The 17,927-nt window shown below is 40.0% G+C and overlaps 1 protein-coding gene across 4 annotated transcripts in view; it reads left to right on the top strand.

The window, feature by feature from the left end:
- Positions 1-17,927, top strand: part of SIDT1 (SID1 transmembrane family member 1) — a 97,397-nt gene that overhangs the window by 38,948 nt on the left and 40,522 nt on the right. For 2 of the 4 annotated variants that reach the window (XM_058437504.1, XM_032150150.2), the window contains exons 4-9: positions 5,758-5,803; positions 9,436-9,537; positions 10,195-10,278; positions 12,282-12,369; positions 13,567-13,638; positions 14,047-14,140. In XM_058437504.1, coding sequence (XP_058293487.1) covers positions 5,758-5,803; positions 9,436-9,537; positions 10,195-10,278; positions 12,282-12,369; positions 13,567-13,638; positions 14,047-14,140 — 486 coding nt within the window. Of the gene's footprint in view, positions 1-5,757; positions 5,804-9,435; positions 9,538-10,194; positions 10,279-12,220; positions 12,370-13,566; positions 13,639-14,046; positions 14,141-17,927 lie in introns of those variants that run through there. The other 2 variants (XM_032150153.2, XM_032150152.2) reach the window with 2 other exon arrangements.

The following is a 17,927-nucleotide window of genomic DNA, read 5'->3' as shown; positions in this document are numbered from 1 at the left end:
ACACACAGACACACACACACACACACACACACAACTGTGCCACTACTCTTTTCCTACACTCCAGTGCCCAGGTGTTTAGTATTGCTAGAGTGTGAAATTGCAGGCAGGCAACAGCAGATGGCCACAGAAACAGGCAAGCACGTGATCATGGTGTAGGAGGATCTTAGGAAGGGGCATTAGGAAATTTAAACATCTGTAATCCCAGCACTTCGGGAGACCAAGGCGGGCAGATCACATGAGGTCAGGAGTTCAAGACAAACCTGGCCAATATGGTAAAACTCCCTCTCTACTAAAAAATACAAAAACTAGCCAGGCATGGTGGTGTACGCCTGTAATCCCAGCTACCTGGGGGGCTGAGGCAGAAGAATCGCTTGAACCCGGGAGGCGGAGGTTGCAGTGAGCTGAGATTGCACCACTGTACTCCAGCCTGGGCCACAGAGCAAGACTCCATCTCACACACACACAAAAAAAATTAAACAGTTGTCAATATTGTGATAGTTGTGTGGAGAATGGATTTGAAGAGGACAAAACAGGATGCAGAGAAGTTAGAAGGCTGATGTAGTGGTCAAGATAAATAATGAGGAGGTGAATTGAAATATTAGGAGAGGTGAAATTGCTGAAATCGTATTAGATATGAGGGGAAAAAGAAAAGAGTGGGTCAATAATGCCAACGTAGCTTGTAGATGGTGGGGCCACTAAGAGAAAATGAGAATTTTGATAAGAAAAAGAATAGATGATAACTTCACTTTGGGACAGGTTGGGTTTGAAATACAGATATCTGGCAAAGTGATGGATGTATACTAATATGACACTTAGGGGAGAGCTCTGAGTTACAGTCAGGCAGACTAGTGCAGTCTTCAGGAACACATCAAGAAGCCTGGTCCACATGACGCCTGGGCAAGACAGGGTTACAGGAGACAGGGCTGGAGAAACAGGCAGTGCCCAACTTTGATCTTTAAGATGTTGGATGCTAGACTATGGAGTAGAACTTCATCTTTTAGGTTATGGGAGCCATTAAGGGATTGTGAGCAAAAGGATAGCATTCAGAGATCTGATTTCTAGAGATGACTTGAGTGGCAGCGTGGAAGAGGAATTACAGAGAGGAAAGATGAGGGACAAATAGGCAAATGAAAAGTTATCTGAATGGAGAATAATAAAAAATGATTAGAACTTGAGTGTGTATGGCAGCAACAAGGTTGTAAGGGAGAAAACGAGTCAAATAGTACACATGGAGATAATTCATAATTCAGCAAATATATGTGGTGGAATAAAATTTATAGTCCTCCATGAATACTTGCAGCCTTCAGCCCTCCCCTAGCCTTCCAAGTAGGGGTCTTAAGTCTGTTTTAAGAGGAGAGAGTGTGTGAGTGAGATAGCTCAGCTACTATGCTGTGAAAAGTAATAGATTTTTTGAAGAAATGGGTGGATAAGAGAATTTTAGACCATTTTGCTATGTGTCATACTATATAATTACCTTTGGTATTTTGGAGGAGACTACAATAAAGATTTACATTCCTTTTCTTTTTCTCTTGATGCTGTACTGAGCAAACATGGTGCTTCAGGTGGTGGCAGGTTACTTTTACACTAATAGAATGAGTAGGACCTGGTGATTAGTCAAATGTGGAAAGCGATAGAAAGGGGGTAGTCCAAGATGACTCCTACGGTGATGTCAGAAGTCTGGTGAGGTTTACTGACAAAGGGACATAGTAGGTCAGGATCAGGGAAGTGACAGCACATTCCCTTTTATCATGTGGAGTCTGAGGTGCTCAAGAGATGGTCAAGTGCAGAAGCCCAGCAGGGGATCACTATTCTGTGACTGGAGCTGAGGCGATGGCTCTGGACTGGACATAGGGACTTGAGATTCACTGGCATTGTTGTGGTATTTACGGCAGCTGGATACACATTTTAAAATGAGTTGATCAAGAACAAGGCTGTGGGTAACATTCTCAGTTAAAGGATGGTCTGAGAAACTGAAGCTATCATAAGGGGCTGAGTAGACACAGCCAGAGGTGTGGGAGAAATCACTGGGGGTTAAGTCACTGGATTTAGTGATTAGATAGTACTACGGTCTCAATGTTTATGTTCCCCAAAATTCATATTAAAGTCTCTACAGTGATGGTACTTGGAGGTGGGGCCTTTGGGAGGTGATCAGGTTGTGAGAGTGGAGCCCTTGTGAGTGGGATTAATACCTTTATGAAAGAGTCCCCAGAAAGGCCTTTTGTCCTTTACACCACATGAGGATGCAGTGAGAAGTCACCATCTATGAGAAAGCAGGCTCTCATCAGACACCTTGATCTTGAACATCCTAGCCTGTGCAACTGTAAGAAATAATAGATTTCCATTCTTTATAAGTCACCGAGTTGACGGTATTTTTGTTATAGCTGCCTGAATAGACTAAGACAGGAGGTGACTCTTACCCTTAGCAAAGGCAATTTCAAGGGAGTGGTGGAGAAAGAATCCTGATAGCAGTGGGTGGAGGAAAGAATGAAAGAGAGATAAATGTGGAATACTCCTAGAAGCAGCTGGTTTGTGAAGAGAGGAAGGACATAGGATGACATTAAAGGATGGCGATCCAGGGAAAAGGGAGGCATTTGGGTGGGGTGTTTGTTATTTATTTTGAAAATGGTTGAGACTAGAATATTTATAAACAAAGAGGTAGAAAGGCAGATTAAATTCATAGGAGAGTTGGATATTTGTAGAAGCAAATTCCCAGAGAATGATAGAAAGAATGGGAATTTACTACATGAGTGAGGAGTTTATACTTAGACCAAAGGAATGAAGAGCAGACGGTTCCCAATGACAAGAAGGTCGGTGGGAAAGCTACAGTCCTGACGGGAGTTCATAGCAGATGGCAGAAGGAGATAACAGGGAATGATATTCTGAAGTTCATAGTTCAAGTGAATAATAGGATATCATTTCCTTCAACAAACAAAGGAGGGGTTTCAAATGCACACTGTGCTCTGTGCTAGCGGCTTGTTAATCAAGATGAGTAAGATGCTGTGAATCTCACAGTCCCCTCTGGTACTCACCTCAAAAACTACTGAAAGTTTGTCCTGCCTCTCTTTCTACGTAGTCTTTCGTCCCATCCCTTTTCTTTTTCTTCTACTTGATTACTCTCCTGTCTGTATTTCTTCTCCCTCTCTCTACCCCCAACCCATGGGCCCCTCTCTGCCTCTTCTGCTGACTCCCCTATCTGCACCCCTGTCTCTCAAGTCCATGGGTTTCTTTTCCCTTCTCCCCTTTCTTGAAATAGCCAGCACAAGGAAGCAAAATTGTTTTTTAGCCTCTTATGTTTAACAAATAAACATAACATAAACATGTTAAAATGTGTTTAATTTTTAAAACAAATCAGTTGAAATTTTTATACTTCTTTCTCTAAAACTAACAACCCATGAGCTTCAGTTAGCTTTGTTCTGTTGTCAACGACCCGTAATAAAATAAACCTTCCTCACCTCTGTTAGGGTTCATGTGGAAGGAAGCAGAATATTTCTTCTGCAACAGATATAATGTTTGTTTTACACATACTGCCAACTCCATGAGAAAGAGAGGACATAAATGATAGTCTTAAACACAGTAACATGTTTTACAAGTTTGCATGCATTGTACTAGCAAATAAAACATAAAGAACAATAAAAAACAGAAAGTGAATATTGAATCTTCATACATTTAGTATTATGACTGAAACTCAAATGATGGGGAAAATTAAAATGTCTGGCAAAAAAATATGGGTTGCTTCTGCAAATTTCATGCTGTCATGAGGAACCGATGGACTTGAAAGATCAGGGTGCAGATAAGAGAGTCAGGAGAAGTCATGTTGCCAGCCAAGAAAATCATGTCCTCTTTGTTCTCTGATCTGGCAACAAAGAGAGTTGAAGGTCTCATCTTGCCCTGGTAACAGCGGGAGACACTCCCAGACTGCGGAAAGGGCTCTACCCAGCCCACACACAGTGTCACAGGTCCAAACTCTGGCCAAGGACTCTCTGGAGCAGAAACATAACTGGGTTTGACACTCACTTTGGCTTCTTTAGGTGACTTAAGGACAGAAGTTTTCAGTTCTGCTTCAGAAGAACCAATCCTCAACATTGATTATGATTTCTGTTGCAACTAGATATATAAAAATTACATCTATTGTTGTGAGCTAAATTCCCAGCCCAGCCTGACGGCAGCCTAAATTGCAGTCATTACCTCTATAAATAGTGCTCAAATTTTATGACTTCTAAATAACACCTCTAATTATACACCTCTTGCTTAAATGTCTTGAAATGCCCTTTCTAAAGAAATCATTAATTTTAAAACAGGTATTTAATTTTTATGAAAGTAAAATTAGAGTGGAAAGAAAACAATCTTCAGAGAGCCCCAGGGGGTGGAGCTGATGAGAAATCCCAGGAGTTCAAGTTCAGATGCCCAGAAATGCAGGGCACATTGGAGAGGCAAGGGCATGCACCCCCAGGTGTGGCGTTTCAGCAGCCTGGGGATCTGAGACTGCTGTGGACTTGTGTGCATGATCTTCATGGCTAATGATGAGGCAACAGCCAGAAAGAGCAAAAGCCCAAAGTAGTCCTTATAAAACTGTAGAGAAGAGCACATTTGTCTTTGTGACAAACACTTGAACTGTTTCACAGATGCTCACGGCAGACAGCCCTCTATGCTACCAATTTATGCTTCCTATCTCTTCACACTCTCCTTTCTTCAGTGCCTAGATCATTGCTGTCTCACATGGAAGAATGAAAGTATCTAATAATGTAATTCATGGTAAATTACCAATTGAAGAGAAAAAAACCTCATTATATTCTTTTGGTGGTATATATATATATAGATATAGATATAGATATTTTTTTTTTGAGATGGAGTTTTGCTCTTGTTGCCCAGGCTGGAGTGCAATGGCATGGCCTCTGCTCACCGCAACCTCCACCTCCTGGGTTCAAGCAATTATCCTGCCTCAGCCTCCGGAGTAGCTGGGATTACAGGCATGCACCACTATGCCCGGCTAATTTTTGTATTTTTAGTAGAGACAGGGTTTCTCCATGTTGGTCAGGCTGGTCTCGAACTCCTAACCTCAGGTGATCTGCCCACCTCGGCCTCCCAAAGTGCTGGGATTACAGGCGTGAGCCACCGCACCCGACCTGGTATTTATATTTTAAAGGAGGGTCTTGGAAGGCAATGCCTAACCTAAAGGGAACTAAATCTTGGGGAATTTCAGCCAGCATGGCAGGCAATCTGGGAGCTATTTGGGGATAGTAAGGGCCTGCTTCTGTCCCTAGGCACCATCCCATGTGGTTATCTATTCACCATGTTTGGTAAAAGGTGACCCATTTTGCCATGGGTCCATCAAAATTATTTTGAAATGTATCTACATTATTAAAAAGGGCCTTGAACCCGGGTTTCTCCTCTCTTTCAGCCCACTTCTGTTACCTAAACCGTGTGCTTGATTGTAAAATCAAGCACAAGAGAGTCCCAAGGCAAAAGTGGCTACAAAAGTAAATAAACTACCTTATATAGATATGGCTTCATGGATATTTAAAGATATAAAAATAATAATCCCCTTCCCCAGTTTGGTCATTCTTGAGAGTTGAAACCACCAAGTCCCCATGCAGTCTACTTTGTCAGTTTCATGGGACCAGAACTCCCCTCACCAAGGGTGAAGCTCTCCTCAAGTCTACTTTAAGATGGCTTTCTTTTAAATAAATAATTTTTGCTCACTAACTTATGCTTTTCTCTCACTTTTCCCCTTTCCCTTCTGCCACTTACGTTTCTCAGGACAAATGTTGCCTTTCACTTTACTGCCAGCCCCTCTCAACCTCAGGTAAGTGAAGGGGTTCCAAGAGTTATCAACATCCTACCTGTCGGTGTTGCCTGCCTGTTATTGAAACCATGTTACCCTGGTAGAGTTAGCGTGTGGTGTTGCCCTTGACCTTTCACAACTTGAAGTATATTTGTATTCCACTTTATTCCTTGTGTAGCTGGAATTTTGGACACAATATTTAATCATATCACCTTAATTGGTATAAAATGCACGCTATTTGTTTTCGGGTGTTCCTTGGTTCAGTCTTCATTGAGCAAATTGGGTGCCCACTATGCACCAAGAACATTGTTAGACTGCACCTGGTGCTGGAGACACAAAGATGAAGAACGGAGAGACACGACTTCTGCCATTATGAACCTGATAGCTGGGAAATGGTAGTGGGGGATAGGGAGTAAAAGGCTGACACCAAACAGATACACAAATAATTAACTGACCTGGAAATACAACGAAAATAAGACATTTTAATGTTTACAATGTTATAAGTGTAATAAATTAGTTTCTCCTCTCATAAAGAGCTAGAATGTTGACAAAAAACATTAAGAGAATTAGATATTTGTGTTGTGCTCTCCATTAAACCATAACCACAAATAGAATAAATATATGAAAACTTGGATTAAGTCAGGCTTTTCTGGTGTCATTTCTAGCTACCTTCCTTTTTTCTTTCATAAGCTTCTGAAGACAAAACTCTATATAATAGCATGTTTGAAACAAGTTTATTTGTTGTACATTTTCTTTAGTCCATAATATAGCTTTGGTCATAAATAGCTACTTAGGTTTTGCTTTGGAGTAGTAAAACTGGGATTAACATGGACTTGTAAATATACTACAATCCCTGGTGTGCTGGTAAATAGTTAACAACTGGTTCTCAAGAGAGAAAGCCCTGATTTATAGCATTTGCCCATTTCTGTGGTGTAAATACCTCCACCGTGACTGATTTTAAGCTCCCATTGTGATGTCACTGAACAGCTGGGAAGTGACTAATGCACAATCAGCTCTCCCAAGCCTGAATGAACCAACTCCCACCCACTTTTAAACGTCCTGTCTGTGAAAGTCTCTACAATGCATGTATACTGCCACCCAGTGGCAGGAGAGGGCCAAAGGCCCTTAATATACTGCCCTCAACATTTATTGACTATTTAATTTCAAGAAATATTTTAAAAGCACTAATTACTAGGTGCAAAGAGAGAAACCTAAAGTAGAAGGGGAATAGGCCGGACGCGGTGGCTCACGCCTATAATCCCAGCACTTTGGGAGGCCGAGGCGGGCGGATCACGAGGTCAGGAAATCGAGACCATCCTGGCTAACACGGTGAAACCCCGTCTCTACTAAAAAAATACAAAAAATTACCCGGGCATGGTGGCGGGCGCCTGTAGTCCCAGCTACTCGGGAGGCTGAGGCAGGAGAATGGCGTGAACCCGGGAGGCGGAGCTTGCAGTGAGCCAAGATTGCGCCACTGCACTCCAGCCTGGGCGACAGAGCAAGACTCTGGCTCAAAAAAAAAAAAAAAAAAAAGAGAAGAGGAATAACTTTCACTCTAACCACAGGAACAGTATAGTCTAACAGTCCTGTACAGAGCTATAATAAATATGATATACTGATCAGGTGTGGTGGCTTGCACCTGTAATCCCAACACTTTGGGAGGCTGAGGCAGCAGTATTGCTTGAGGCCAGGAGTTCAGACCAGCCTGGGCAACCTAGCAAGACCCTGTCTCTACAAAAACTTAAAAAATAAAAAATTGACCGGGCATGGTAGCTTGCATCTGTAGTTTTGACTTCTCAGGAGGCTGAGGCAGAAGGATCACTTGAGCCCAGGAGGTCAAGACTACAGTGATACATGATTGTGCCATTGCACCCTAGCCTGGGTGACAGCGTGAGACCCTATCTCTGAAAAAAAATTTAAATAATTTGTATCTAAACCCCAAAATGGAGTAAAATACACTTAGAACAAACTAATAAAACAAGTTCCTTGATATCTATGAAAGGCTTACTTTACTCTTAACTAGTCTCATTTTCACCTGTATTTTGTATCCTCTTTGATTACAGGAAATATTTTCTTTTTCTATAAACTCACCCAAATGGTTGCACATTCTCAGATAACCTGTGTCAATCACTGTTTGCCTCTATTCCAGGAGTTAGAAGCAGGTTGCAGAAACTGGGGAGGTAGCCAGGACCCAGATAGTGATTTTTCAGGCTAAATTCCAGCCATTGCTTTGGGTATTTGTCATTCGCTTCTTTCTGGTAAAGGTAGATTGTCAGGCAGGGGTCAAAAACATTTATTTGGGGTTTATGGTAATTCGCAGATAAAGTTGTTAATACTTTCAGTGGGTGTTTACTGCTTGCACAAAACCAATTACTGTCATATATGGGAACATGTCTGAGGCTCATTATTGCCAACAGTAATCGTAGTAATGCTCTTGATTTACAAAGTATGGGTTTCCTGGGAAACAAGAACACTCTTGGGAATTCCATGCTCCTCATCTTTTGAAGAGCCCTGTATTATATGTCTTCGAGTCAAGCTCCAAAATTAAGTGGGTTCTTGGGGGTATTGCCATCTGTTATAAGGTGTGAATAGACTTCCAACTGCATCATTAATGACACTCTTTAATTCTGAGATAATTTTCCCCACCAGAAAGCTTTGGATTATTAAAAAGGGTTTGTTCCATTTTTATTGTCCTGGTACTCAAAATAGGGTTAGGAAAAAAGACGTTGAAATACAAAGTTAAGTTTTAACTTGTTTTGCCTCTCTGTAAATGATAGATTTATCAGAGTCTTCATTGGGAGCCTGTTTCGATTGCTTTTCTCAAAATCGTAATCTTAGGCTTAATATAGCTTCTCAACCAGTTATCGTATTTTATAATTATTTGGCAGAATTCCCCTTTCTTCATTACTAAGAACAAGTTTACAACTTAGAGTTAATACATTTTTCCAGTGGATTCATAATCTACGTGGGTAAATAGTACAACCTCTTTCAATTAAAAACGTTTCCTAGTTCTGGTGTTATTTGAAAAATACTTTTAAAAGATAACTCAGCCTGCCCACAATTGTGAATATATTTCTGGGGACTCCACATGGGGCTTGGTCTTTGAATCTCTGTATGTTCTCAGTGTATTCCAGCTAGCAACAAGTTTCTTGATCAACAGGGCAAGGGGGAGGATGAGTCTAGTGCTAATTCTTGCCTGTGGGAAGGTGGTTAAAATTATTGAGGAACAGGCTTATCTGCTTTTCAATATGGAATTTTCACACGTCACATTGACCACACAGAAAGAAGTGAATCTTATCACATGTTTTATCTCACTTATCCTTAATTCAAAGGGAGCAGGATGCGTCTTAAACAGGAAACAAACTAAAGTACAGCAAAGTTTAGTTGAGAAATACATGACTATTTCTTTTACCCTAGAAAAAGAAATAGCAACATTGCATAAAATGGCTGTTTTGTCTTATTTACTGCTATATTCTTAATGCCTGGCACAGAGCCCTGCAGATTTAGTTGCTCAATATGTGTGAGATGAAGAGCTGACTGAATTCATTAATGGAGATTCACTGAGATTTACATATAAATTTTGTGCCTAATAGTAGAGGAAACAATCCCATTCATGTAAATATAAATCATGTCTTTCTTTTTCTTATTCTCAGTATTTTCTATACAAGTTTCCCAAAGACGTGGATTCCGTTATCATTAAAGTGGTGTCTGAAATGGCTTATCCGTGTTCTGTTGTCTCAGTCCAGAATATCATGGTGAGTGCTGGTAACTTGCCAACCTTCTACTATAGAGCATTATATTATTCCATAACAAATGAAAGAGAAGGCTGGAAGCATGCCATCCTCTTACTATGTATCTCCCTTCCAAAACTACTAAGCAATACAAACAGTATCTGTGAGCACGAGTGGGCAGACTGTGTTTGCAGACACTAATTTGGAGAGGTAAAGTATAGTTAACTCTTCACCAAAATCAACAAAGCAAAGAAGGAAAGGAGGGAGGAAGTGGGGAAGGATTGTAACAAAGAACCAGGAAGACCAAGTTGTGGGCTCCAAGAGAAAACTAAAATTGAACCCTACCATTTGTTCTGTTTTTAGATTTTTATTGTAACATTGGGTTCTTTCTGTCTCCTGAGGTGTTAATGAAAATTGAAAAAAGTGTTATACACTTTAAGACAATATTTTTGTAGTTATCTTCAATATAACGTGGCTTTGACTTTAGAGGACGAGGCCCCAAGTCAAGACACAGGAAGATTATGTCATGACCATTCAAGGGGGAATCTTTGCCTAGTTTCTGGTTAACAAGGATCCCCTGCTCTGTGATCCAAGCAGAAAGATGCTGACAGGACCTATGTGTGGCATGACATTGCGTGACATTATGGATACTTTCCTTTTTATTCCTCATGCATGCTGCAGTGCCCGGTGTATGATCTCGACCACAATGTCGAATTTAATGGTGTCTATCAGTCCATGACCAAGAAAGCTGCCATCACACTACAGGTGAGACATTGCTTCTGTGGGCATTATTGCCAATGGTAATGCTCAATAGAGAGTCAGTGTACTGACTGGGCCAGCATCCAAAATGGATGGTCATCCATAATGTGCCTAGGATCTCCTTCCTTTCTGATTGGTTTAAAAACGAATATGTCTGGCCGGGCGCAGTGGATCACACCTGTAATCCCAGCACTTTGGGAGGCCGAGGAGGGTGGATCACCTAAGGTCAGGAGTTCGAGACCAGCCTGACCAATGTGGTGAAACCCTGTCTCTACTAAAAATACAAAAATTAGCTGGGCTTGATGGTGCACACCTGTAATCCCAGCTACTCAAGAGGCTGAGGCAGGAGAATTGCTTGAACCCAAGAGGCAGAGGTTGAAGTGAGCCAAGATCACACCACTGCACTCCAGCCTGGGCGACAAGATTAAAACTCCATCTCAAAACAAACAAACAAACGAATATGGCTATGTCTGAAATCAAAGCCTGGGTGATGGTAGACAATGCTACTCTACCGGGTGCCTCTTTCCCCTTGACAATTATTAGGAGCCCATGGTGCGATGGGACATGTATCTCACAGATTGCTCAGAGAGGTAGGGCCAGAAGATTTCAGTCTACTCATAGGGGGTGCCAATTTAGGGTGAAGTTTGTCAGATCAATTTAAAGCAATTAAACATTTTCTAATAATCTATACCAGTAACGGTAAGCAAATGAGGTCTTCAATTCTGAACAGAATGGACAGATTCAAAAGAATATGGACCATATTTGTATAGCAGCTTATCTTATGATATTTGTAATTATTATTTCAATCATAATTTTATAACAAAAGTGTATACATATCATGTAAGCATATTTTCAAGGAGATTCTGTCCCTGCTTTGGGGGAGGTACTTACTTAAAGAAACTGCAGTGTGATCTGTTCCCTAGGGTAAGGTGATACTGTTTACTGAATAATAAGGCAAGAATGAAGAGAAGTTAATTATAATTTAGGTATGAGACCTAAAATTTTCTGTCAGGCTTTAATTTTCAAGGGCTTCAGATATGATATCCCAAATATCTGCTCTTGTTTTTTAGTATTTCTTTCTTTCTTGGCATCCCACATTATGTGGTCCCAAATAAAAAAGAACAGAAAAATAACTATAGTAGGGAACTTCAAATTGTATTTCATCCGGGACACTAAATTAATAAAGGACAAGCATATCAATAACTCTCTTCCCTGGCTGTGTTTGGCAGTAAATTGTTACTTCTCTTTTGGGGCCTAACCTTTTGGGCAGAGGTTGCAGTGAGCCAAGATCACGCCACTGCACTCTAGGCTGGGAGACAAGAGCGAAACTCCTTCTCAAAAAATAAACAAACAAACAAAACGATTTATGGCTATGCCTGAAATAAAAAAAATAAAATAAATAAGCCATTTTCTCAGTGGGCTGAATATGGCACCAGCAGTTTGGGGATGATTTTTTTTTAAGTCTGGGTTATAGAACTATAATGGACCTGAAAGTTCATCTTGTCAACCACACTTCATTCATGGATGAGGAAATGGGCATATAGAGAAACATACTTAGAGTAACTCAAAGCCAAGATGATAACTGAGTCCTTTGCCTCCCTAACCTGAATTATTTATTTAACTGCTGAGTGTGTCCATTTGAGAAAAGTGATTTATCACAGATTCTAAAATAAAAACTTAACATGTAAGCATTAGTTACTAAACATAGGCTATACACATATTATTTATATGGTGCTTATTACAGTTCTAAGCTCTCAAATAGGCACAAAATTGATTGAAATCAGAAATGCATATCTATTTACCTTAATTTCTTGGATGTAACAATTATCGTAGAGTGGATAATCTGGAGTGGATCATGGGTATGTGAAAGTCCTTTCCAAGGAGTTAGAGGGCAGGGGTGAACTTTATTTTTCTTCTCTTTCCTCTTTCTTTCTACCCCTACCCCCAGGGACTTTCTCCCTTCTAGCTCTTTCTTACCGCCTATCATAAGGTTGTTATGTCTTATGCAGAAGAAGGATTTTCCAGGCGAGCAGTTCTTCGTGGTATTTGTGATAAAGCCTGAAGATTATGCCTGTGGAGGATCTTTCTTCATCCAGGGTAAGAGCTAGTGAGGAACACTTGGCTGCTTAGCAAAACCTGAAGGAAGGGAGTGAAAGGGAAGCTGAAACCTCCTTTCTAGTTCCCACTAAGCAAGGGTTGGTTCCATCATCATGACTGGGAAAGGCATCTGAGAGGTACTTGAGAAAACAAACAAAAGATAGAAAGTAACAGATCTAAAGGTATTATTGATACTACAAAATGTCATTTAGTGCATTTCATCTTTTTGAAGCATTGTATTCCCTCAGACCATGGAAGATAAGTTCACTCAGTTGGTCCTTTACCCAACAAATATTTGCTACCATGAAGTAATGATCTTCCACAGTGATCAAAGTCCATTTCCTAAGATGGGGTGGCAGCCAGTGGCCATGGAGCTACTTAATTTATCAGTAGTCATCATTTCCATAATGATGGATAAGAAAAATTCAGCATTCTGCATCTCAGTTGCCAAAATTATACCTTGAAAAATAGTAAGAAAGCAAACTGCAACAACTTATCCCAATAATAAGGGGTTATGGGAGCTCTTAGGCATAGTACAAATAGTTACGGTTAACTACCCAGTAGCTACCTTAAGGGCAGAATAGGCTCACGAATGAAAACATAGACCACTAGTCAGTGATTAACCACATGTGACCAACAAAAAGTGTGTTTACTGTTGAGTGTAACATCATTTCCTTGGTATTAATGTTTAGGTGAAATTTCTCCTAGTGTGTTCTTTAACCTCTTAATTACATGGCTCCCAAATTTTGCCAATGTCAAATATTCCTTGGTAAACTACAAGCCCTTTCATGACTATATAAGAGGAAAAAACTGCTGGCTAGAAACATACAAACCAAAGGAAGAGGCAGCTTCTATTTTCACAGCTGTTTTCTTCACATGTCTGTGGATATCAGGGGAAGGGTCCACCCCTCTTCACTGGAGAAGGGAGGTTGCAATCTTATTTGCATCTGTTAGTGCTACCAAAATGCACACAAGCAAAGGCCAAATTAAGAGTCTAATGCTAGTCTCCTTAACCAAAAGGGATTTCAAATGGTTTGAAAGTTTGGGGGTTAGATATTCCTCCGGTTCTTGCTAAAATAAGATTCAGCGACCAGAGTTAATTCTGGACATTTTTTGAACAACTGTTCGGACAAGAGAACCAAAAAATCATTATCTGATTCATTGTGCTTTGTTCTTTCTTTATTTTTTTTAAACCAGAAAAGGAAAACCAGACCTGGAATCTACAGCGAAAAAAGAACCTTGAAGTAACCATTGTTCCTTCCATTAAAGGTCAGTGTTGGCTCCAGAATGCATTGGAGAGATTCCTGTGTCGGCAGATCAGTCATATAATTTGATGTTACTGTCATCCTTCCAGAGAGAATTGTCATAAGAAAACTAAAGTATATTTACCTTAGAAATAGAAAAGGGAATCAGAGCATTTTGTTAAATCCCTCCTAAAAAGAAAGGGACCTCAATCGTGAAGTCCCTTCCCAGCTTCTACTGGGAAGTCATCACTGTGAAAGGTAGCTACTGTGGATAATGTCTGGGACCTCCAGTAGCAGTTTTGCTATGAACAAAAATTTCTTAGGACTTAAGAATTGGTATGATGGAGGGGGGCCCTTTAAGCTGTCCTATGTCAGACAGAGTTTTCTTGTCTGCAGTTTTCTTTTCTGACCAAAGTTGTTTCTCTCCCTTCAGAATCTGTTTATGTGAAATCCAGTCTTTTCAGTGTCTTCATCTTCCTGTCCTTCTACTTGGGATGCCTGCTTGTTGTGTTTGTTCATTATCTGAGGTAGGTCAATCATTTCTAGAAATGTTAATCCCCTGTGCCTGTTTCTGTGTAACGCTTGGAGCACAGACTTGACAGCCATATTGACTGGCTTCAGATCTCCCTCAGCCACTAGCGATGTGACCTTCGATACCTTGTGACCTTGGAGACGTTGCTCAACTCTCTGTGCTTCGGTTTCCTCATCCATAAAGTGAGATAATAATTTCCCCCAAAAAATGTACAACTGCAGTGGTTATATCAATAACACACACATAATAGGTGCTGGTAGAGTGTCAGTTATTTTCATAGTTAATTAAAACTCAACAAAAAGGTAACATGTATATTTTTTAGACCAGAAAATACTCACTGTAGATGGTCAATTTTTCCTAACATGGAGATTCAGAAATTGCTTTAAACATTCTATCAAAAAGTAAATGTAATGCCTAAAATAAATCTTGACGTCCAACAAAAAGCAGGAGTAATGTTCTTGGATACAACATTACCAAGTGTTTTCCTGCTGTTGTAGCATCAATTTTCCAGTAAAATGTCCCTTGGGGGGAAAAAGGAGGTAATTGTGCTGTAATTTGACCAAGGAAATTTCCCTTGCCAAGAGTTTGGAGCCCCTAATGACACAAGGCTTTCCTTCCCTCTCTCAGCGGGGTTGAACCTTGAGAATTCCATTCTTTGTGGCGCTCTCTGTGAAACAACTACAAAAGAATGGCAGGAGATTTACAATAAACAAATGTTCTTTCTCTTCTTGAACATGTAAAGAAAACAAAGCCAGCATTGAGTTTTGAGACTGTTTGCAAAATGAACTCCATCCGTGGAAAGACTTCATGGCTACCTCAGTGATACAACTACGTATCTTAAGAATATGGGTCTATCTCCGATTCAAAAAATAACTGCCTCAATGACCTGTATGAAACTTTTGAGTTCAGATATTGCCTTCAAAAACAGTAGATGACTGCTGGCCAAATCTGGGACAATTTGAACACCAAAATTATTAAGAATAATGAATTACAGACCATTGGAAAAAAAAGAAATGTATGAGTCCCTGTTGATAAAGGAAGGAAGGGCCTAAACAGCTGTGGATACACATTCAGTGATTCAACAAATTTACGAAAACAGCTACCCATTTGGGAAAGGAGCCATTAGCAGATACTGATAGTAGAAGGGAGAAAGAACTCTTGACCACAGCAAAATGCCAAAAGCTGGCTGGTAAATACGGAGGAGTGCTGGAGTTGGAAAATCATCATTTTGCAAACATCATGTTAAAGACTAGATCTGCTTAAGAATCATCGATGAATGCCAAATCTAGGGTGCAGAAATCTGATGAGGATGAAGATGTGTTCATGGCCTTAAACTGTATCCTCACAAATTGCTTAGCAGTTAAAGTGGAAAAAATAGTAGATATACAGTAAGAAATCAAACATATTGACCAGGTGATCAAAATTAATATCACCAAGGAGAAGATGGACATTGTGTGCCTCCAGATGAGACACTCTGAGAAGGTGACACAATGTCACTTTTGCAGCATTCCAGAAATGCGTATTTGGAATCTAATCATATGGAAAAACTAGACAACCTCCAGTGATAAACATTCTATTAAAATGTGTCATAAAAGACAAAGAAAAGTTACATAAGTATTCCAGATTCAAGGAGACTAAAGATATGTTACAACTAAAGACAATACCTGATCTCAATCAGGATCTTACATTATACTAGCAGAAAAATATACAACAAAGGACATTATTGAGTCAATTGACAAAACTGGAATACAGACAGTAGATTAGATAAGAATATCACATCAATGTTAAATTTGCTGAATTTGATAACTGTATTGTGGTTATGTAAGAGAATATTTTTCTGAAATATTTAGGAATAAAAGTTCAGGTCTTGGTCGTAAGCAAGTTACTTTCAAATGGTCCAGGAAAAAAAGTGTGTATGTATGTATGTGCGTGTATATCTTGATACATATATATCATATATATTACATCTTTATGGAAAGAGTGAGAATGATAAAAGCAAATGAGGGAACAAGCTAACAATTGTTTGAATCTATTTAAAGGGTATATTGGTATTCTGTGTTCTTATTCTTGCAACTTCTCTGTAAATCTGAAATTATTTTCAAATACAAGTTAAAAACAAAAACCCCAGGCTACAGGTGAATATTATACCTGGAAAGTATACATTAACTGATTAGCAGCTCAATTAATTTATCAAATCAGAATTACTAATATTTAGCAGGTGCCTGCTGTGTGCCAGGCACTGTGCTCTAATTAACTTCTTCTTCTTGTTTGCTTACAAACTACTTTTAGTGTCACACTCTTCCATTCACTAAAAGAAAACAGCATACGATACATTTGAAATAAAGCATGGTTCCATTTGCCTTTCATGGCAAGCTCTCTAAGTAGATTATCTCATCTGATGCCCCTCAACAGTGGGTACTGTTATTATCACCAAGTGACAGTTAAGGAAATTGAGGCACAGAGGGATTAAGCAATTTTACCAAGAATTCACAGCCAGTAAATGAAGGAGCTAGGATTTGAACTCAGGCAGTCTGGATCCAGAGCCTTAGGCCTAAAGCAGGCTGATCAAAATGGGTCTAGAGTGGTCAGGCCCTATGAGAGATGACAGTGCTGACCAAGAATGCCAGACCAAAAGCCTGGCACCCCAGCAAGGATCTAAGTTGAAAAAGGGTCCAAAACGCTTCCAGTTTTGCCTTGGATGAGTTCCAATATCATGGAAAGAAGTTCCTCTGTTATGCCTCTCATAGGAGGACTGTCTCTACTCCTGATGTTTTAGATTTTAGAAAACAGGAGTGTTTCTCTTTAGTTAGCTAGTATAGTTAACATACAAACAGACAAGTTAAGCTAATAGCTGGTTATCAATCGCTCTAAAGTTGTTATTTAGCCAAATAAGCCAAGCACAGTTTTCCTAAGCTGTGGTATAAGGCTCTATGGAAACTTCTAGCTGCAGATTATTTTGCTACAGTCAAATGCACAGCATAGATTTCTCCAAATATAGACAAAGTGGAAATAGGAATCTGGAGACGTAAGAACTATTTGGCATTCTAAATAGAAGAATAGACTGAGGAAAAAAATGCTAATAGGAGAACTTTTCCTTCATTAACTAAGCAAAATAAAAAGTTTTCTGTAAAATCATATGAAGCTAGTCATCTCAGCACAATGCCAGTTACTTGATGAGTCCCTTAAACCCTATTACGAATACCTATGGGGTTTGTAGTACATGCTATGAGATCAGGATAAAAAACATTGATCAGAGACATGGCCCCTGCCATCAGGGAGGTAAGAATCCAAAGTGTCTTCATACTGTATTAGCCTGAAACTAAACACTATTCCCTTCCCATGCTCCAGCCTCAGTCCATTCAACATGTGTTTATGAAGCCCCCCACGATGAACGTGCAGGCCCTGGGTCAAGCACTGCACACCTGTTCTCTTATTTGTTCTTCACAATCACATTGCCAGACATTGAATCCAAACTGCCCGATCCAGAATACTCATCCTTCCCTTTCATTCTTCTATTCGTTATCTATTGCCACAATAATGCTACATTAAAAAAAAAAACTTCAGTGGCATACAGCAATACATGTTTAAGTTTGCTCACAAATCTATGGGTCAGCTGGATGGTTCCGCTAATCTGGGCTGGGCTGGGAGATCCCAGGAGGGTGTGATCAGAGATTGTGGTCCACTGACAGATCAACTAAGAGCTAGCTCTTCTAGGCTGGCCTCAGCTGCACTTGTCTGTCATCCTGAAGCAGGCTAGCTGGGGCTTATTTGTTTCCAAGAGA

Source organism: Hylobates moloch, unplaced genomic scaffold, assembly GCF_009828535.3.
Source record: "Hylobates moloch isolate HMO894 unplaced genomic scaffold, HMol_V3 SCAFFOLD_4, whole genome shotgun sequence".
Classification (NCBI taxonomy): Eukaryota; Metazoa; Chordata; class Mammalia; order Primates; family Hylobatidae; genus Hylobates; species Hylobates moloch.
This window is presented reverse-complemented; position numbering and strand designations above follow the sequence as displayed.